At 50.8% G+C, this 22,486-nt stretch overlaps 1 protein-coding gene across 2 annotated transcripts in view; it reads right to left on the reverse strand.

Annotated features, from left to right (window-relative positions):
• Positions 1-22,239, reverse strand: part of GPD2 (glycerol-3-phosphate dehydrogenase 2) — a 48,397-nt gene extending 26,158 nt beyond the window's left edge. Inside the window, exons 1-6 of one of the 2 annotated variants that reach the window (XM_064717954.1) lie at positions 22,051-22,239; positions 11,722-11,829; positions 7,029-7,197; positions 5,109-5,233; positions 3,827-3,924; positions 2,778-2,941 (exon numbers count right to left, since the gene is read on the reverse strand). In XM_064717954.1, the coding sequence (XP_064574024.1) occupies positions 2,778-2,941; positions 3,827-3,924; positions 5,109-5,233; positions 7,029-7,197; positions 11,722-11,823 (658 nt within the window). In that variant the 5' untranslated portion in view covers positions 11,824-11,829; positions 22,051-22,239. Of the gene's footprint in view, positions 1-2,777; positions 2,942-3,826; positions 3,925-5,108; positions 5,234-7,028; positions 7,198-11,721; positions 11,830-12,414; positions 12,475-22,050 lie in introns of those variants that run through there. The other variant, XM_064717955.1, reaches the window with a different exon arrangement.
• Between the last annotated feature and the right edge of the window lie 247 nt (positions 22,240-22,486).

A 22,486-nucleotide genomic window follows, 5' to 3' on the forward strand; every position in this document is an offset into this window, starting at 1 on the left:
GCAAGCACCTAGAGACAGAAAAATAATGTATCATGAAGAGAACCGTGCCACTTGGAATTGCTGAACACTTTACACTGACACACTCTGGCCAGCTGGATCCCTGCTTTAATGGTTTTCCTAGTTCTTATCATAATGAACTCTATATAATTTAAATGGAGATTAATTCTCCCATTTAAAGTGCTTCGGAACAATCCTGCCCGAGATCCTGAGCTGAGCCCAGCCTCTCCCTGTGCCTCCTCTCCAGTTCTCCCGCAGCCCCTAAGTGGATCTGACAGATCCCTGCTCAGATAGCAGCCGCCTTCTCCCCCCAAAATGTTGCCTTTTTGCTATTCAGGAGTATCCTAATACCAACAAATGCTAAATGCAGTCTGACATGTCCCCCTAAGAAACAAACTTGTAAGTTGTGGCTTCAAAGCAAACCTTGAATAAATAGGACACGTTGTGTACACCCCGGCTAACATCCAACATATGCTTTGGCTTCCCGATGCTCAGGCAGAGCAAGAATAGCCTCTGGACAAGGCTGCGATTTGCTCTTGCTGGTACTTGCAACGTTTATGATGTACCATTTCTTTGTGCCTGTATAAACAATTTAGAGGCTGTAATGAAGACGACCCCGGCGCGGTGGGGAAGGCAGCGGCCCCATGAATTATGGATGGCTGGAGGTGCCAGCAGCCCCACAGGGCCACACAGACACAGGGACCCCGGCAGGGCTGCAGCACACCAACACCACCCTGCACACGCAGCGTTTGCACCCTTCCCCTCTGCTGGGCATCCACAGCTGGCACCATTAACAGCTCCCTTTGCAACAATTACAGCGACAGGGAATAGAGGAAGTGAGGAAACGGGATAAAACTGCATTTAACTGCACTCACAGTTGAGACACTCCAGCCTTAAAAGGCCAATTTATCAATTCATCCTTCGGGGGAGAGAGAAGGGATGGACAGAGAAGAGAAAGACATCACCTACTTTAAGACTTGTATTTTGCTTTGCCATTATTTAATACTCTATTTTATGACTAATCCTTCTGAAAAGACTAAAACAAATTTAATTTCATCACCCCTTCCTCTACTTTCAGCTGCATTCCCTCTCCCTTTGTGCTCCATCCCTCTGGATTTAGGGTGTGACAGCACATCACTAAAACTCAAGTACAATAATTTACAAGACCTAAAGGGAGCTTGCTGAAATGCTGTGACTTCAAGCCCATTTCCCGTGGCCAGAACACGGGTTAATTGATCAGGACAAAGCAGTCCACGTGCCCCAGCCCCACGGGAGCCCCCTGCCCCAGGGGCCACCCAGAGCAGAGTGACACAAACAGCAGCAAGCTGAAACGTGGCCTGCTCACCACTGAATTAATGCTCCAGCTGGGCAGGGCTCATTCTGCACTAGGTGCAGCCTCACAACACTCACACGTGCATTATCCACTCACAAATTTCATCCCCAAGTCCTTCAAACCCAACTTACCCTTCAGGGAAACAGGTTTGGTACAGGATGAGAGCAGGTACAAGCTTGGAGAGCTTTTTAAATTTTAACTCAAAATAGCATTTCTTTACATTCTGCCTAAAACCATGGATAACTAATCTGTATCTTATAGAGAAAGCCACATAAAGCAAGACAGATTTTTCCTTTTTTTTTTCTATTTTACTCTTCCTTCCCAATAGTGAATGTGGGTTTGTTTCCCTCTGTTGGGATGGCACTGAACCTCCAGGGACATCTCTCAGTCACTCAGAGCCTTGCCCTGCCTGTGCTTGCCATCAAAGCCCACCTGGCATCTTGATGCTGAATCTTTAGATTTACAGCATTGTTTAAAACAATTATTCAAGTAAGAAACGTGAAAACCAATTTTAAGGCTATCCTGAAAGATGCATCTTTGGGATGCTGGAGCAGTAAATAGCCATGATACAGCCAAATTATTTATTTAATCAGAAAAAACTTCACTAGATTATAAATAGATTTCAAGCTATAGTGCTCTTATGAGAAGTGTAATTACAGTTAAGAGAACCACTTCGTTCTTCTGGCAGGCTCCTGGGATCCCTTAAAACAAGCTAAGGAATAGCTCAGGATACAGAAAAAATAAACCTGAATTCCCTCTCTGTGTGCTGTGTATGGCAGGTCCTGGGTACAAAAACTACCACATAATCCAACAACAAATTTTGCTACATTTGCAAATTTTGCTCTCATTTCCTCCAGACCTTAAAAACAAGATAAAATGCGGCTTCTATCAGTAGTAAAATCAACTAAACACCAAGTCCATCCTTTAAATCCAACCCTCCTCTCAACAAGAATCTGCACATACATATTCCCACACATATATATGAATTTTTAATTGATTTCCACTAGGCTGCTGGGCTCTGTCTGAGACACCTGCAATTAACAACACAAGCTTTAGGCAGAAGCCTCATAAACCCCACTGGAGTCCAGTGTGTTTCCAGAGCTCGTCCCAGTCCAGAACCCTTTGATGAGCTGATGAATTGTTCCAAATGCAGTTCTACAAAGGGAAAAAAATTCCCTTATAATCCACCTTGTGTGAAGACCTTTTTGCTGCCAAAAGGTCAGAAACCACATCTCCACCAGAACACTTTCACACTGCTCTACACCCAAGGACAGCCAAGAACAGCCATTGCATTTTCTCCTACACCAGTAAGCTGCTGCAGAAAACACGACTTATCTCCCACACTAACAATCAGGCTGCAGAGAGCCATCTCCAGGGTACCATCTCCAGGCCCCACTGGTGTTTGAAGCCCAAAGGCAGAGCTCAGAGCAGCAGACAGGCCACGCACCATCGTAGTAGACAATGGCTCCCACCAGCTTGTCCCGGCGCAGCATGGGGAACAGCTCCAGGGCGCGGCTCTTGGTCAGGACGTAGCTGCTCTTCAGGCACTGCCGGCCTGCCACCAGGTCATACAGCTTGATCCCAATCCAGTAGTAGGGCAGCTGCCACCACCTGGGGGGAAACAGCACCGCCACGTGAGACAAGGTACAAATGAAGCATTTACACACTCTGTTACTGCACACGGTGAGTAACACACAGTGTTCTTGCAGCGTGCACACTCTGTTACTGCACACGGTGAGTAACACACAGTGTTCTTACAGCAGTTCCACCTTGTTCAGCGTTACAAGCTCGTGGTAACAAGACAATGTAAATACTGCAGACTTAGGTGTTGTTTGCCACTGCTTTCAAATGAGTTACTCCCTGCGGTGAGTCAAGCACATTCAAGGATTTATTTGCTCTAAAATCAGGATCTAAACGGGGCTGTTGTGCCTCTGGGTGAGATACTGGAACTCTGTGCAAGCTGAGAGGATTCCCCCAAGGCAGGGTCTAAGGCCTCCTGCACAAACAGGACCACAATAAATGCAGGCAGCCACTGACCTACTCACGCTCCAGCTCTTACAAGAACCCTCACACTAAGACAGGAATAATGAAAACAGCAATGATCTTAATAAAATTAAGTTCCTTCAGCAAAACCTCCCTGCTCTGAGTAGCCTGTTCCAGTGAGTAACTGCTCTTGCAGGCTGAAAACCCAACCCAAAGCACTGAGTGCCTTCCTCAGAGGAGGAGGAATCTGTTCTGTGCCCACAGGGACTGAACAGCACCGTGCTGGGAACATTGGGGGGACAAGGATGCACTGAAAGAATAGCAAATACACCCTGGCAATGAGAGCTCTTTGCAGCTGTGCCCCTCAAATCAGCGACTGCTGGCTGGGCACAAGTGAACTTTGTGCTTCTGCAGCCCAGTAACTTCCCCCAGGACAGCTTTAAGAAACCCTCCCAGGCCAGGGTTTGCCTGTGAGAAGCCAAGGTAAAGGAGAGAAGGCACAGCAGAGCTTACTTGTAGATGGGCAGCATGATGGGCAGCGCACCTGAGAGGTGGGGCGCGCTCTGCAGCAGGTGTGCACGCTCCTCCAGGGCCTCCTTCACCATCCTGTACTGCAAAACAGCAGCCAGGGTCAGTGCCACCCTCCTCCAGCCCTCCCTCACCATCCTGGACTGCAAAACCCAGCCATGGTCAGTGCCACCCTCCTCCAGCCCTTCCTCACTACCCTTTAATGCCAAACACCAGCCAGGGTCAGTGCCAGCCAGGGTCAGTGCCAGCAGCCAGCCCTGGCACCAGGGCAAACACTCAGTAACACACTTTACCCTAGCATCAACACCTCCCACCATTGTCACCAGGCTTTCTCACTGTGATCTGCTGAGAAACCCAAGGGTTAAGGAAAAGGATCCCCAGTAAAATAAAACTTTGGTAGTTTTATCTTGGTGTCTTGGCAGCAGAATTCATAATTTTTCATTTGAGCATAAAGCTCAAGAAGCCACGCTGCCCTAAGGAGGGGCAGGAGGCACTTCAGGAGGGCGAGCACTGATCCCACAGCACAGCTCCGTGCCAATTCCCACAGCTCAACCCCATCCCAACTCCAAGCTGCAAATGCACAAGGGTTCTTCTCCAAACCAATCAATGTCCAGTTGTTCTTTGGCAGAAAAGGGGGGTTTCTCTGTGTGGATAACTGCAGGGTTTGGATATTTACCCTGAAAAGTCACCACTCCTGCAGCAGCATTTCAACCACTAAAACATACTTTGAGAGGCTCCAATGGAAAGACAATGTGAGTCCTCAAAACAGGAATATCAGGCTTCCACCCACACAAGAATGCACAAAAGCATCTATAAACTCTCACTCATTTACCATATTTTCTTTCCCCATGCCAAAATAAATCACTCATTTACCACCTTTTATTCCCTCATTCCAAAATAAGTCGCTTATTTACAATATCCTTCCCCCATTCCAAATTAAATCACTCATTTACCATCTTTTCTCTCCCCATTCCAGAACAGGACAGCCACTCACTCCTTCCAGTTCATGACATTGCGTGTCTCTCTTAATTTTGTTTTATTTCAAGGTGTTTTGGTTCTGAGATCAGCCCTGTCTCTGCCTGCCTTTCCCAAAACCCACAGCCTGCAAGGGTTTTGCTCCCCCAGAGCAGACACTTCCCGTGCACAGTGGCTGTGGAACACAACGCTGGAACCCAGCACTGGAAAGCTCCAAAGGAGACTCAGCTCTAACTGGGACAGTGAAATGTCTCCCAGCAATTCTTGCTGAACAACCAGCACACAAAATTACCTGCTCGAAATCCAACCTCATGATGGCCTTCTGGAGATACCTCACTCCACCATGGATCAATTTAGTGCTCCTGCTGCTGGTCCCCGATGAGAAATCATCTCTTTCTAGAAGGGCTGTTTTTAGTCCTGTGTTACCAGAAAACCAAATTAACTTCTTAAATTACACAATTTGTATGTAATTCATTAAAGACACTTCTCTAGGGTAGAGACAATCACAAGAAAAATTACTCTGTACATGGATAAATTTGTATTCAAAGTGTAGTGCACTGTCTATATTGTAATGAAAAATTTTCGCCTTCTTCCTGAGGGAAAAGTCAAAGCAGAACTTAAACAGCAGCACATTAAAAGCTGGGTATTTCACAATGGAAAGGCATTACTGCACATTACGGGGGCATGCTCCCCGGGGAAATGACAGCTTGGATGCATGGCAGGAACAGAGGGGCTCCGTGGACACTTTTAACCCTTTGCAGCAGGGAGCTCCACACCTCTTCAGCAACCATTTAAGTGGCATTCCAGAGAGGGAGACAACTGGCAGCTCTGCTTACTGGGAGTTTGCCTCAGAGGGGCCCAAACCTGTGGGGCATGCTTGGAATTCTGATATACACAGGAAACAGCCTGGTCAGCCTTAACCACTGAATCCTTGGGGCTGGAAAAGACTCCAGCATCACTGGGTCCAACCACGCTCCAGCCCCTCAATGTCCTTTTGCCATGAGGGACCCAGAACTGGACACAGCACTCGAGGGCCCTCAGCAGTGCCAACACTGAGATTTTAACATCTGCTGGTCTCCCAAAACTTTTATGTGCTTAAAAAAATCTAATTATTACTGGTAACTTAGAAAGATCAGAGCAATTTATTTTTGTCGAATGTGACTGAAGATTAATGGACACAATCAGAAATAATTTGGTGAAGATTTATCAAACACACGAAAAGCAAAATTTGTTGTTAAGCGAAGCAAACACGATAAAAGAGCAAGTTCCATGAATGAACAGCAACGAGACACAACTCATTAACCAAATGCCCGTGAATATTTCACACCTCAGAGACCTACTGATATAACCAGTACACCCAAGAAAAGGATAAACAGAGATTAACTGTAATAATTTCTGTCTGCTTTACAACTGCATTTTCTGCCAAAGCACAGCAGAGGCAGAAGGGAGAAGATCTTTGTCCTGTGTTATTAAATATAACAACCAGGCTGGAGTTTGGACTTATCTCCCTGTGCTCAGGCCCTACTGCTTTATCCATTCATATTACCACAGCTGCTGGATGAGTGTTTCCCAGCTCAAACTGAAAGCTCTGCAGGGGTTTTGCCTCTGTTTGTGAGGTGCATGTCAGGTTAGAGAGCCTGAGAGCTTCAGGGCTCTGTGCTCTGGCCAGGTCCCCAGAGGTGGGGAGACTGTGCTGTATGACATTGTGATGGTGTTTACAGGGGTCCCAGGATGAGGGGAGAGATGAGGATCTGACTCCGTGTTTGAGAAGGCTGATTGATTATTTTATGATATATATTATATTAAAACTATACTAGAAGAAAGGATTTCATCAGAAGGCTGGCTAAGAATAGAAAGGAATGAATAACAAAGGTTTGTGGCTCGGCTCTCTGTCCGAGCCAGCTGACTGTGATTGGCCATTAATTAGAAACAACCACATGAGACCAATCCCAGATGCACCTGTTGCATTCCACAGCTGCAGATAATCATTGTTTGCATTTTGTTCCTGAGGCCTCCCAGCTTCTCAGGAGGAAAAACCCTAAAGAAAGGATTTTCCAGAAAACACCATGGCTACATGACCTTCCTCGGGGTCCTTCTGGGAGCAGAGGTTTCCCAGCCAGCACAGCCAACCCTGTGCCTGTGGGCACTGGAGAGAAGCCCCTGAGAGCAGTGTGCCCAGCCCAGGAGCCCGCAGGGGATGCCCAGCCCTCACCTCTGGTGGCCGCGTCCAGGGCACAGCCGCAGCCCGTGGCTCCCCCGCCGATGACGAGCACGTCGAAGTGCGCGCCGCTCTGCAGCGCTGCCAGCTGCTGCTCCCTCGTGGGGAGATGCTCCTGCCGGCCTGGAACGGCCTCCGCAGCCTGCACCTGCACCAGGGCACCCTGCAGAGGGGGAACACAGCCGTGAGCCCCGGCTCGGCTCTGCGCACGCACACCCATGCGGGCAGACACCCCCAAACACAGCCTTTTCCACAGCCACAAAGGGAAACTCACCTATTGCCAGCCACTGCTCCGCTTCTCACAATCATCCATATTAAACACTGAGGATCAAACAGTGCTACATCCATGAAGGGATACCACACCTCTACTTCACCTTGCCCACATCAATGTAACACCGCACTCGAGTGTTACTGCCTGTATTCATTACTTCTAGGAACTTTCAAATGTTACAGGATGCTGTTATTATTTTAATAAGCACTACAAAGGAAGCATTTTAATAAACAGACACATGGCTGGGCTCTGGACTCTCAAAAAAATTCACCAGAGCTGAGTGTACATTTCCCATCTCATGCAGTGGCATTAATCCAAGCTCAAGTTTAATGAGGTTCAGGAGTGATGTGATTGTCAAACATAGTGCCCTGAAACACCAAAGAAACTCTGATTTCACCTCCTTTTTGAGAAACTTCTAAGCAATGCAGTTTATGTCCTACAGCACGTTAAAATACAAGTTTAAAGTGACAAAGCTTAACAACGTGGCAGTTTGCAGACAAGTTCCCATTTCCCTGGAATGGCCCTGGGGATCTCTTTGGGCTGATATTCCCAGAGCCAATGCTGCTGTGTGCAGTGACTGTGGAGAGAAGGGCTGATGCTCAGCCACCTACCAGGGACCATGGCTCAAGCAGGAAGGGTCTGAGCAGTCTCTGAAGGCTCTCTGCTGTTAACATCAACTTAAACTGAATTCTGAACGTTTCCAGACTTTCTTGAAAATTATAAACACTTTGAACACCAGAAAAACCTGCTTAACCCTAATTTAAGACCTAATTTAGGCGCAGTCTCCAGGCCAAATGGCAGACTTAACTATGCAGAATAGCTTCTGCCCGGATCTCCCAGACAGGAAAGAGAAGACTCATAAAAATTCAAGTGACAAACCACAGAAACTCCTTTCCAGCCAAGCACAAAAAGCCTCAGTTCAGATTATATGGTGCATGCAGCCTAAATATTTTTGTTCAGAATTATTTGCTCATTCCTCAGCAGTATCATGATTTAAATGCATTAGTTCTGTGCCCCTCTCTCTGCCATAGAGCTGAAAATAAAATCTAAAAACTAGTAGCCATGACTCAAGGAAGTGCATATTCCAAGGATAATTAATGGGCAGGCTCATCCTGCAATCAGGGATGATATTGACTGTAATGCTGACTGAAGCAGCTGATGAAAATCCCTCAGGACAGCAGCAGCCACTGCCACTGCCCCTGGGGTACAGTGCAATCCCTGGGGAAAGTGGGGCTGGAGACAGAGTCCTCCACTTTGTGCTGAGGATCTGCTGAGGTCCTGGAGCTGTTCCAGGGCTGGAGCCCCTCTGCTCCCTGATCCAGGCTGTGAGAGCTGGGAATGCTCCCCTGGAGAAGGGAAGGCTCCAGGCAGAGCTCAGAGCCCCTGGCAGGGCCCAAAGCGGCTCCAGGAGGGCTGGAGATGGACTGGGGACAAGAAATAAAAAATAAGAGTTATAAGAAATCCTGTTTTTCCCAAGTGTGGTGATCCCTGTGGGATCAGCTCTGTCCCCCAGCCCATGCAGGGCACTCAGGAGCTGCAGTGCCCAGCTGTGCCCAGCTGTGCCCAGCTGCAAAGGCTGCAAACGCTGCTCACAGGCACAGCAGCCCTCACACAGAGCCCTCACACACAGCCTGCAGCTCCCGAGGCACTGCTGGGGCTGGGAGGAGACAGGTGAGAAGTTTGGGAGCTTCAGAGAAACTCGGGTGCCTTGTTATTCTCCTGGCCACGGAATTCTGCCCATCCCCACCTCCTCCTGCCTCTTGCCCTGCTCTCTCACCAGCCCTGCCGGCTCCAGCACTGCCATAAACCTTTTATATCCCCAAAGTACAACAAAGGCATATAACAGAATCCCAGAAGGGCTTGGGTTGGAAGGGACCTTAAAGGCCACCCTGGCACTGCCAGACAGCAGTGACAAGCAGGAAACTGGGGACACTAAAAACACCCTATCTTGCACGTGTTTTGGCTGATGAAGCTCAGCGACACGTGATCAACTTCCACGAGCTCTGGAGAAGGAAAATCCCCTCCAAATTTACTGTGCACTACATTTCCTGGGAAATTTCCAAGCATGCCACTTAACTTCAGGAAAATAACAGAACACCAGGAAAGAGATTTGGAGTTCAAGAAACACTGGCATCAGGTGGGTTTGACTCCATGTCTAGGTTTGCTTTTAAACCCATTATTTACAACAAATGGCTCCTAGCAGAGCCCAGAGCAGAGCCCCAGCCCCTGGTATAGCCAGAGTGTGGAGATTAGCCCTGGAATATGAGCAGAGTGATTAGTACCAGGAATTGATATAGATATGATGCATCTTGCTGTCAATTAAATGGGGGAGTGAAGAAAAGCTGCACACAGGGATTCCATCTGCAGTAACGTGATTAGTTTGGCAGTGAACAAGTGTGTTTACTGAAATAAGCAATTGCTGTTTATATCTACAATTTCTCAGGCAAGAGTTCCCTGAATGGTTTTGATTACGCTCTTAGTGAGAGGAATTTAGTTTGGCAGTTTGAATTTAATCATCAAGTTATAAAGTGATCTAGTAATCCATAATCCAGTGCTCTCGTTAATTTGCTACTGTAAATCTCCAGGTAGGTTTGCAGAGTCAAATTCATCATCCTTATTCATTTAAACAAAAAAATACAGTAATTAGAACTCCCCAGAGCAGGCCCTGATGCATTATCATATTATCACACATTGGATTCACCTTGCTGAGCAATTCCTACTGACCAACAACGCACCCACACACCAGGAAGAGCAGGGTTGGGAAAGGACAGCAGAATCCTGCAGCTCCAAACCAAAGCACTGCCTTTCCCCAGTGATCATGAGGGCAGAGGGGAAGGAAAAGCCAGCAGCGGTCTCCAGTCCAACCTGGCATGTCCAAGAACACCCATCTCACACCTACTGAGGCTGATGCATTAAATAAAGGCCCAAAACCAGAATGCAGTCAGGAAGCAGGAGGATCTGTGTCCAACTCCGTGTCCCCATCAGTGCTGGAAGTGCTGGTGAAGCAGCCAGCAAAGGCTCACTGTGCCACCTGGGCCGTGCAGGTGCCTGAGTGTTTGAGGGCAAATCACAGAATTCCACAATGATTTGGGCTGGAAGGGACCTAAAGCTCACCCAGTGCCATGGCAGGGTCACCTTCCACTGTCCAGGGTGCTCCAAGCCCTGTCCAGCCTGGCCTGGGACACCTCCAGGGATGACACGAGCTTTAAGGCTCCTTCCAATCCACACTATTCTGGGATTCAGTGATTCAATTCCAGTTGCATAAATGTGACCCAAAATGCCAGTAGATGTGTGTGTACAGAAAAATTAGTTGGGATAAAAGCACTAAAAGGTGGTTCTGTGATTTTGAGCCCATGATCACACTCCATAAAACCCTGGGGTTTAATCTGTCTCTGGAAGTTCAGAGCAGCCATCCATCCCCAGAGAAAAAGGAATTCCCTGAATTCTGGGGTAGACAACATGCAACAAGTGAGCTCTCCAGGTGAGTTTTCCCTTCCAGCCCACTTATTTAGCAGTCCTAAAAGCTGCAGCTGCCATTTCTGCCAGTAATGAAGGCAGGCTGTAAAACCCTGGGACAGAGACTCAGGAGAGAACATTACCAGCTTGGAGCAAGGCAGGCAGCCCGATGGGGAGCTCACTTGAAATGCTGGGGTTTATTTTCTGCAACAGTATCTGAAGCCATAAGAATCCTGCCTTATCCACTTCCAGCTTGGCTCCCCAGACATGACTCATCTCATTCCCAGCTGCTCCTCCTCCTCCTCCCCACAGAAACAGCCAGAAAAGGGACTTAAAGAGCATTGTGGACGTGGGGACACGGTGGCCTTGGCAGTGTTGGGGGCAATGGTTGGACTGGGGGTCTCAGAGGAATGTGCCAGCCCTACAAGTCCATGGTGCAATGGTGAAGAAGGGAGCTCCAGAGCACAGCCACTGCAGCCCTGCTGGGAGGAGCAGATAGCCAGGGAATCTGTTTTCTGCAGCAGCAAGATGCAGCGCACAGACTGACATGGGATGTGCTTTATCTTTAGCTGGTGGCTGCAGCACCAGCCTGCCCTGCTGGGGGAGCTGCCCCTGCAGGGACCCCAGGGCTGGGCTGTGCCCACCAGAGCCTGCCCTGCCCCTGCCTTGGCACAGCTCCTGTCCCCAGCCCCAGGAACCCAGCAGGAGCTGGCACCAGCTCTGTGCTGAGCCTGGGATATTGACAGGTAGTGCTGCTGGTTTCAATTCCAGCCTCTCAGCTTGAAAACACTGTGCAGACAGCACTATTACTTCAGTCAGCTCTTTCCACTCCTCCTGCAACTAAGTAAAGCCCCCAGTGGCAGCCAAAGGTCATTTTTTAAAACTATTTGTACAAGCCTGACATATGCTGTGACAGATTTTAAGTTTCCTATTTTATCAAAAATCATAATTAATACTTACGTGTTTGTTTCTATGCTGAGAAAATTGAGAGAGGCCAAAAACTGTTGCTATGGCACCTCCTCCAATGAGAGCAGTTCCTTTCACTGCCTTCTGAAATGCCATTTTTTACTGGAAGAAAAGAAGATAAAAATTAATTGGCAGTTTTACCATGTCAGGATCTGGTACACACAGAATAAACCATATGAAGAAACTAATAACAATGTTGTGACAAGTTGAAATTTAGGCTAGCAATATCTTAATTAGAGATTTTTACTGCAATATTAGTAACTTCTAAACAAAGTCTAGACAGAGGCAAGCCAGAGTGCTCTGGTGTCTGCTGAGAAAGCTGAAGGATGAAAGAGTATTGAGATCAGAGCAGATATCCACAGCCCACAGTGACCCTGAGTGTGACAGGCACTGCCAATCCCACAGAAAGGCAGACCAGGAGCAGCCTGTCTGCAGTGACAGTGCCACCAACCCTGATCCCAGCACCACAGCAGTGTGATCAGCCCCTCAGCACCTTCTTCACTCCCATCCCATCCCATCCCATCCCACCCCATCCCATCCCATCCCATCCATCCCATCCCATCCCATCCCATCCATCCCATCCCATCCCATCCCATCCCATCCCATCCCATCCCATCCCATCCCATCCCATCCCATCCCATCCCATCCCTGCTGCAGTCCCTCTGCCCAGAGCCCAGCCTGTCCTACCCAGGTGCAGCAGCAGCAGCAGCAGCAGCAGCAGCAGCACACACAGGGACAGCGCTGAGTGGCACTTTGCACCCAGCTCAGAGGGTTTGAAACCAGCCCTATGTGGGTCAGGCAAACCCTTAATAGGCCCAGTGTTCGGGTCCTGAATGACAAATGTGCTCGGGGCTGACCGGAATGTTAAACAGGCCCAGTCTGCTCTGTGCTCCCTGGGGCTGGAGCACATCAGGGACAGCATCCCTCCCCCCTGGGGATGCCATCAGCACCCAGGGACACCCTGGCCTGGCCACGCTCCCCAGCAGTCCCCAGACAGTGGTTCAGCACCAACAGGGCCCAAAGCAGGGGCAGACAGTGTGTGCAGCCCTGTGCCAGCACCGCAGCACCAGCGCTGGGGAGCAGCCCCAGGCCGGCAGCAGGGAGCCAGCTCCCCATGCCAGGCTGGGCATGGAAACATGTTCCCAGGCTGGAATGCCTCAAAGGAGGGAATTCCTGGTTGGGAGGGTGGGCAGGCCCTGGCACAGGTGCCCAGAGCAGCTGGGGCTGCCCCTGCATCCCTGGCAGTGCCCAGGGCCAGGCTGGACACGGGGGCTGGAGCACCTGGGACAGGGGAAGGTGTCCCTGAATGAGAGGAGCTCTGAAGTCCCTCCCGAGCCACAGCTTGACCTCATTCCCTGAGCACTTTGCCTGCAGCACCCTGAGCGTGGGGGAAATCCCCACACAATTTCTGGGGCAGGCATTCAGTGCAGAGCTGCTGTGTGTACAAACTGTGTAAGGGATCGTGTACAGAAGGCCAAGACTTGCAGCTTCCCACAAGTTTTTCCAAAGAGGGGCACTTATGCTCTTGGAGACTCCCACCATGACTGCCTTTCCTCTATCACATTTTCCATTTGCTTCTTACTATGGCTGCATAAAAAGATCAGCTTCAGCTTTCCTCTGTGCCGTGAAGGGAGAACTGACAGACAAACCCCAGCAAAGAAAGCTGGGAGGGAAGTTACTGTGGAGGCATGGCCTCAAACACTACAGCACCTCTGTGAAAACAGAGAGGAACACTGTGGGCAGTCACAGAGTTGGATCACAAGGTGGAATCCAGGAGAGCACAGGAGCTGGAAGAGCAGTGGGAACATCCAGGAGAGCACAAGAACTGGAAGAGCAGTGGGAACATTCAGGAGAGCACAGGAGCTGAAGAGCAGCTGGAACATCCAGAAGAGCACAGGACGACAGCACAGGAGTTGAGGAGCAGCAGGAACAGTCCCATGGCCATCCCCACACAGGAGCTCAGGCCACCATCACTCCCACCACCTGCAGCCATGGCACACAGACGGTGACAGGAGCACTGCACACCCCAGCCAGCACTGTGGGACACACACCTGTGCCCGAGGCTGCCAGGGGGCAGCAATGACAGCTCTGCTGCCCAGGGAAGGCTGGTGGCAGTACTGGAGTGGCTCCACACCCCTCACACAGCAGCACAGGAGCCTCTGAGAGCCTGGAGCCCAACAAGTGCCTGTGCCAGAACACAACCCAGGGAGCTGAAAAGGAACAAATCAGCATCTTCCAAGGAGTGTGTCACACGTCTGCAGAGGTGCTGGCTTGCAGGAAGACAAAGGGAAGCGTGCCCTTTCCATGCTGTAGGAGCTCAGGAGGAAGGGTGGTGGATGGAGCACAACCCCTGCTCAGAACCAGGGTTCCTGCAAGCACAGACACCACTTAGCCCTGCTTCTCATCCCCTGGCTTGGATCTCTCCTGGGACTTCATGTGGGACACCAGGGACACACCCGTGAGTTCCAGCATTCCCTTCCATGGAATTTGCACAAGGTACACTAACCACTGACTAAGGAGCTCAGTGATTGTCACCTGAGCCCAGCCAGGCACAGCTGTTCAGCTGAAGTGACATTAGATGTGCCACAGGGCACGGCTTTCCCACTTTCATCCTGCAGGTAGCATCTCTAACACCCAGAAAGGGACTGTGGCCCTGTGCAGGAGGATTTCTGGCCTCAGGGCTCCCCACTCCTTGCCTGGCCCTGGGGCATGCTGCATTAGCTCTCCTCAGAGCTGGGATCCATTACAGGCAATTCTCCCGAGAAAGGAACTCTCCCAGCAGACCGGCTGCTCAAATTGCCACATCAATCTTGCTCTCCATCCCTAAGAGGAGCTTATTCAGGAGAGAAAGGAAAACAGGGCTTAGCATAAGCCACTCTAGCACAAAGCCAGACAGGCATTCCAGCCAGACGGTGCTTTTACACCTGGAACAGCTCAATTGCATCCCGGGAAACACGAGCCCGCATTTCTGAGGATGTGTTTGGGTGAGGCTGGGTGAGCTCAGGGCACTGCAGGTGGGCAGGGCCGGGCACCGCTGGCACCAGGCTGCCCCAGGCTCTGCCAGGGCACGGCACAGCTCTGGTTATTCCCAAAGGAACAGCTCTGCAGGCAGCAAACGGCTCACAAGGCCTCCTCTGGAAAGGACTGAACACTGCCTGGTGGCCACAAGGCACAGGGAAAGGAGGGGCTCTGGTCAGACACTGGGTTTCCCCCAGCTCTGTCCCATGAGGCTGAGGAAGGCTCCTGCCAGCTCTGGGCAGGATCCACCCCAGGGCAGTGAACGGGGAAGGAATGCAGCCCATGTGGTTCCACAGAGGCTGCACCAGGGAACAGCCCACGCTCACAAACCCCTCCTCTTCTGGGAGCAGCTACTGAAACCTGCCTCTCTTCAAGCTGAGATCAATAGCTTGTGACAGAAATGGGATTTTACTTTAATGAAAATTATAATAGCAACCAGCATGAGAAGCACTACAGTCAGAAATGTCATCTTTCCATCACGCAAATATTCTGAATCACCTTTAAAAGTGGCACAGAGTGTTTCAGTGCTGTCAGTGCCATCTGACACACTAAATCTGCATGTTAAGCCTTACCCTTGATTTCAACGGAAGCCATAAATGGCACCTTTGGACCCATGGCCTCACCTGGAGGGTGAGCTGAGGTCCCTGACAGGCTCTAGAACAAGCTGTGGCAGGAGCAGCAGCCCCTGGCTGGCGTGGGAAGAGCCAGGAGCACGTCACAAGGAGTAGCTACTGCAGAGAGTGATCTGTCCAAGGAGTTCAATGTCCCCAGGGAACAGTTCCCAGGAACAGCTGAGCGCTGGGGAAGATTCAGAGGGACATGAGCTCAAACTGCTATTAAAGGATTCATGATAAGAAGAAATAGACTTTAAACTTGAAAGGACACAAAGGGGTGGGGAGAGCAGTCTACATAAAATGGAAACTACACAAAAGATTTATCAGCACAAGTTCCTGCTTTCAATTTCCAAAAGTTAATACAAACCCTAGTCACAGCAGGAAGTCCTTGGTGCATTCCTTAACCATCAGTCACACTCACTTGGACTACAGCAGCATGGAACAGCCACTTGCAGAGGAGTGTCCCACTCCAGCCCCAGGCTGGTGACCCGCTCCCTGCACCGTGAGGTGCCCAGGGGACCCTCCCAGGCATCAGAGCCTGCACCTGCTGTGCCAAAGGCAAGGGCTCCACTTCAGCAGTCAATGCACTCCTGACACTGCTCCAACCCCAGAACCCTACAAGGCACCACTTACAGCCTGGGTTTCAAAGGAGGGATTTCAACAGCCATCCTCATGACTCTGCACAGTGTCCCACATGGCAAACCTCTGCCACCCTCAGCCCTCACCGGGCTGGCACAGCTCCTGGGAGTGACTTGCCTTCCTTACTTCCCGTAATGCCCGGCCCAGCCAGCTGCCAGATATTGTCTGGATGTTCCTGGGACTTGTGCAACCCAGTCCCACCCGAGGCAGCCAGTGGCTGAAAGGGAAACACCACAACCACCAGCGCTTCTCTGCTCGGGTACAGGCTGGATGGGAAACACCACAACCACCAGTGCTTCCCTGCTTGGGTGCAGGCTGGATGGGAAACACCACAACCACCAGTGCTTCCCTGCTTGGGTACAGGCTGGATGGGAAACACCACAACCACCAGTGCTTCCCTGCTTGGGTGCAGACTGGATGGGAAACATCTCAACCACCAGTGCTTCTCTGCTCGGGTACAGGCTGAAAGGGAAACACCACAACCACCAGTGCTTCTCTGCTCGGGTACAGGCTGGATGGGAAACATCTCAACCACCAGTGCTTCTCTGCTCGGGTACAGGCTGGATGGGAAACACCACAACCACCAGTGCTTCTCTGCTCAGGTACAGGCTGGATGTGAGCAGCCCATGGCCAGAATGAAAGGAGTGAGGGGAATGGTGGGGAGCTCAGCCCCAGGGCCAGGAGGATGAAGCAGGATGGGCACCACAGCAGAAGCAGGGGCACAGATGGATGGAGGCTGCAGAGCTGTGCTGCAGCAGCGTGAGCCGCCCCACGCTGCCATCACACAGGCTCTGAGACACAGCCCTGGAAACTGGGAGGAGAAACCCAATCTGTTGTGTTGGATACCCGTGTGCCTTACGAGGCCATTACCATGGAATCCGGGCGCTTCGCATTCCAGTGCAAACGAACACGTCTAATAAAGTGAGTCACTCCGTGCAAGGATTAAAAATAGAAAACTTATAATCATCTCCACTACGGTTTGCATAACCTGCCATTGGCGCACTGTCTAATTCCTTCCTTCCCAATGCTCCTCAGGTGAGTTTGGGACGATGAGAGGCGCAGACTGACGTCCCTCTGGGCTGAGCTGAGTCCTGCCTCTCCAAAGAGCAGGGCTGCAGTCCTACCCTCAGCTGCCTCCAACCCAGCTCCCATCCCTCTCACAGCACTACTCAAGGTGCCCACGGTGGCCTAGCAGCAAGGCCAGCAAGTTAATTCTGACTAGGGTACTTCTAGCCTTCAGTGCTGTACTGGTCTGTTACCCGCAGTTCCAGGGTGTGTAATGCAGGAAGTGGCCAACTAACCAGAAAAGGGGATGTAACCAGAAAAGAGCTCAATTAGCACCCTCTTAAGCAGGTCATCTAGCAAGCAGTCTCTCGTGTGCCTTTGAGAAGCCGGGACTGGTTAATGTTATTACACGGGATGCCAGGCCAGAGCAGCTGAAGCAGCTGGAAAGGAACTGATTAAAGTTTAACCCAAGCCAGCAAGGCAGATCCCTGTGAGGAACAACCCAACACATCCCAAGGAAGGGCTGCAGAGGGTCCCACCAGGGCTGACACAACACGGCCACAGAGCCTGCCCTGGAGCCTCCCCGTCACTCTGGGCTCTCAAACACAAGGTAGGCATTGCAATTAAAGTCATTATCCGAGATCACCGCTCCAGCCAAGCACAGGAGCACAGCCTGCGATATCCATCCAGCTCACAGGGTCACCCCACAGCCATGGAACATCCTGCATGCAGGGTTTAAACCCCCAATCCCCCAGAAACCCTGTGCCATAAGTGGAAGCCAAGCAGCGCTTCACCATATGGGGAAAGTCCTTCCCACGCTCCAGCACAGGCATCCAGCTCGGCTCCCATGCCCAAAAGTGGCTGCAGCACTTGTCAGGCACAAAAATAAAGGAGAAACAAAGCAGAAAATAGGTATCCTATCCTCATTCCTCCTCTTGATTCTACTGCTTCCAACTGCTTCATCTGCCTTCTGTACCCAGACACCAAGATATTCCCACCCTGCTCTGGATGACGGAAGCACTGCTGTGAACTCTGTCCCACAAGGAACAAACTTTTTTAGCTCCTCTTTCCAATGTCAGTGTTTCGATTTTAGCCTAACCACTTCTTTTTCTGCTGCTTCATTACCCTCCCACTTACAGATGATGAGGGGAAAAGTCCTCTGTGTAAATCCCTCTCGGAATCTCAATAGCAATAGTTTTGCTACAGACAGTAGCAGACCCTGGGAATGAGGCAACACTGCACACAGGGATGGCTGTAATTCCAAGAACTGTATCTAAGGACTAACACGAATACAAAGAAATTCCAATGTCAACAGGTATTTTGAGCTTTCCCAGCATACACACATCTTAATATATTTATCAAGTTCTAGATGAAAGTATTTCAGTTCCCTCCTGTCCCATGGGAAGGAGTGGGAAGCCTGGTCTCCAGCCTGATCACTGACTAATGTGTGCAGGATGATTTCCATACTTTTGTGTTCTTGTGCCAATGTTGTTTTAACTTAAACTTCTCAGATAGTCACTCTTGCTTTCACTGTTGGTGAGGGTTAATATCAAACACGCACGCAGTACAAGGACTGTGAGCCAATAACTGCCACTAGAAAGAAATGCTCTTGCCAGATACAGTTAATTCATAGCTGTTTCCCTTTTTTATATATATATATTCTTCATTCCCCCCATTTTTAATGCGGATATTGGAATAGACAGTCTGCCAGTTCAACCTGATCCCAATGCTGGCACTTTATCCATGCTCTTCCTTCCGCTCCCTAGCCAAAGACCCAAGGAGCAGGGGTTAGAAAACAAGGGGTTTTGCTTTTTACAAGACTGGACATATACCTGCACACCCAATCAGGAACCTGCTCAAAAAATAGTTACTAACTAGGTGAATACCTAGGTGTGGCAAGGAAGTAGCCTAGTTCTATATCCTGGGATACAGATTGAGACCTGATAGCACATGCAAATCTAATCCTGGAGGAGGGGCCTGCGTTCAGAATCACTCTGAAATCAGAACCAATGCTTCGTTTGAGAAGCTTTGCAAAGCAAATAAATCAAGCCAGTCCAAGACTTTGGACTCCATCCACAGGATCTGGCTGTGATTCGGGGTGAGTTCACCTGGAAACCCCTGGAGACAGAGCTACACGCTGGCTCGGGAACCCGGCCCAGAGAGAGCCTTTTAGGGATATGGAATGTTTCCAAAATCAATACTGTGATGTTGTGGAAGAGCTCTGATTACAAACTGTCTGTTCCTTACGTAACAAAAGCTATTTCCTAAAGTGAAGCTTTTTGGAAGAAATGGGCTGCATCTACATTAGAGCTAATTAGTGGAGTCCTAGAGCCCAACAGCTGCTGCTGCAAACAACTCTGTGGTCTCTGTGCTCTGCAGTGTTTACCCCAGGTGGCTCCAGTGATCCACAACACCCATGGAGCAGTAAAGCGCAGGAATCCTTCCTTCCTTAAAGGATGATCTGTCCCACTTACTTCAGCTTTCTTTTTCCACCCTTTAATTTTTATTGCACAGAATCCCCAAGATCCCTGAGGCTGGAAAAGCCCTCCAGGATCACAGAGTCCCAGCTGTGCCCATGCCCACCCTGTCCCCAGCCCTGAGTGCCACCTCCAGAATTGCTGGGACACCCCCAGGGATGGGCACTGCAAACCTCCCTGGGCAGCTCCAGTGCCTGAGCCCCCTTTGCATGGGGAAATTCCTGCTGGGCCCACCCTGAGCTGCCCTGGGCCGGCCTGAGGCCGCTCCCTCTGCTCCTGTCCCTGTTCCCTGGAGCAGAGCCCAGCCTATTCCCATTTCCCACCTTGGCCCTGGTGTCCCTTGCCCAGCAGGTCCCAGGAGGGTGGCAGGGACGGGGATCAGCGCTCTGGTGCTCACATCTGTGCTCCCAGCACCATGGCACAGCTAATCCCTGCAAAAACCCAGCTGCCAACCACAGCCACGAGGCCAAGAACAGACAGCGGCTTGGTTAATCTGCACAGCCAGGCTGGCAGAGCTCTGGCTGAGACTGAGGGTGCCCAGCCCATAAAAGGCCAAAGTAACTCCCTGGGTCCCGTTTGCCAGCACACAAACAAGCACCAGCACAAGGAAGATGTTGCCTAACTGAGCTACTTGCAAATGCCAAGCCCTGTTTTGAAACCATCAGCTACGAGTGGAAGATGAAAGTCACAACTGCAGACTGACAGCAGAAAACCCACATTTCTTTCAAATGTTTGCTAAAGCTTGCAGAGACTTGTGTGGAGACAAAGCAGGCAGCAGCAAGGAACCTGCAGGAGCTGTCCTTTGGAAAACTGCTCTGCAGGAACGGCCTCTGCACTGACCACAGCCTGCCAGCTTCCCAAACTCCTGTCAGAGACAGCCAGCAGGCAGAGAAGGATCTCCAGAGAAAACACTACATTATGCAGCAAGGTCTAGCTCACAACGTTGTTATTATTACTGTGCTCCTGTGCACACACATAATTAAGCACAACAAAGTGTAAATCCATATATACACAACCAAAGTAAGGCTACCAATTAGATACAAGGGGTGTGAATAATTTTGTATGCACACTTGTGCCTACTCAAAACTTCCATCCAACTTCAGACTAAGTAAGCTCCTAATGCCTAATGTTAAAATGAATAATATTATGTTATTGCTATTGAAGGGGCAATACTGGCCTTTGCTTTACATATTAACACAGAAAGATCCTGAACTATCAGACCAAGTCTTTACTGGCTAATCAGTCACTGCTCATCACTGAAAATTCCTGAAGAACTGTAACCAAGAATAAGCGAGGAAAAGAAAAGAAGGAAAGGAGCAGGGAAGAGAAGAAAATGCAAATCCTTTGGAGAGGAGGAGAGCCCCTGCTTCCCAGCAGGTGAAAGGAGCTGCTCTCAGCACACCTGCACTACCTGTTCACCAGAGTACATCAAGGAGGGAGTAAACCTGGCTGCTTTGGAGCCCAAGCTCTCCACACACACATTTACATCTTTTCCTGTAGAATCAGGCTTACAAACATTCACTGACTGCTTAACAGAGGTAAGAACTCAGAGAAGTTTAGGACACCAAGCAATGGTCCCACGAGTACTTTCAGCGGAAGTAATAACTTACTTTCATTTTACAAAGTTCAGTGTAATTACAGCTGTGCTATTTCTTACCAAGAATTAGGGGCCTTTTTTATAATGGGAGATATTATTTCTACCAGCTCCATCCAAGAAAAAAAATATAGTTAATGAGCTCTGCAACCTCCTTATTTATTATATATAGATACCTACAGGCACACAGCAGCTGTCCTGGACAGGCAGACACTGAGGCTGGACCTCTTGTCGTGGGACATTCTTAGGGATGACCCACACACAGGACAGCTGCCAGGGGCTCTGCACCACCTCTGTAAAACTGCCACACTCTCCTTTTTTTTATTATTTTTTTTTCCCCATCCAAAAGCTTAAATAAAACAGGGGGAGGAGGCTGAGAGCACTTGGCATTTAAAGCTGCTGTGTAAGATCATAGAGTCATTGAATGGTTTAAGTTGGAAGGGACCTTAAATCCCATTCCATCCCACCCTTGCCATGGCAGGGACACCCTCCATGGTCCCAGGCTGCTCCACCCTGTCCAACCTGGCCTTGGGCACTGCCAGGGATCCAGGGCAGCCCCAGCTGCTTGGGCACCCTGTGCCAGGGCCTGCCCACCCTCACAGGAAGGATTTCTTCCCAATATCCCACCCACCCGTGCTGTTCCTGAGCCTCCCACAGGGAATGATAAAATCCCAGAATGGTTCGTTAAAGATGCTCCGGTCCCACCCTGCCGTGGCAGGGACACCTTCCCCTGTCCCAGGCGCTCGCAGCCCCAGTGTCCAGCCTGGCCCTGGGCACTGCCAGGGACCCAGGGCAGCAGCTCTGGGCAGCAGGGCAGCATGTGCGGGGGAGGCAGGCAGGATGCGTTCCATACGCGTTTCTAATGAAAGCACTGCGGCGTTCAGGGCGCTCCACCCGCGCGTCCGGGCCGGCCCCGCTCCCTCATCCCGCCCGCCGCGGCTCGGAGCCCGCTGAGCCGGACCCGAGAGGCACTTACTGCAGAGCGCCGGGAGCCCGCGTCCCTCTGCGGGCTGCTCGCCGGCCGCGGGAGGAGATCAGGAGGGCGGCTCTCTCCCTGCCCGCCCTCCGCCTGCAGCAGCCAGCCGGGCTCCCCCGAGCTCCGCCTCGAACACCGCCGGCGCCTCCCCGCCCTGCTCCCCGCCCGGGGCCGCGGCTGCCCCGCCAAGGCCGCGGGAGCGCCGCCGCTGCGGCCTGGGCCCGCGGGGAGGGGCCCGCCGCGGCCTCCTCATCCCCGGCCTTGCGTGATGGGGGTCGCCGCCCATGGCGGCCCCTCCCCGGGGCCGCGCCCGTGGCGGTACCGGAGGCGGTACTGGAGGCCTGCGGCCCACGCGTGGGGCCCGGCTCCGCCGCCCGCGCAGCTGATCGGGGTCTTCAGCTGTCTGGGTGTCATTTCCAGTCAGTAAACAACTGCA

The sequence above is a fragment of the Zonotrichia leucophrys genome, chromosome 7 (assembly GCF_028769735.1).
Source record: "Zonotrichia leucophrys gambelii isolate GWCS_2022_RI chromosome 7, RI_Zleu_2.0, whole genome shotgun sequence".
Lineage (NCBI taxonomy): Eukaryota > Metazoa > Chordata > Aves > Passeriformes > Passerellidae > Zonotrichia > Zonotrichia leucophrys.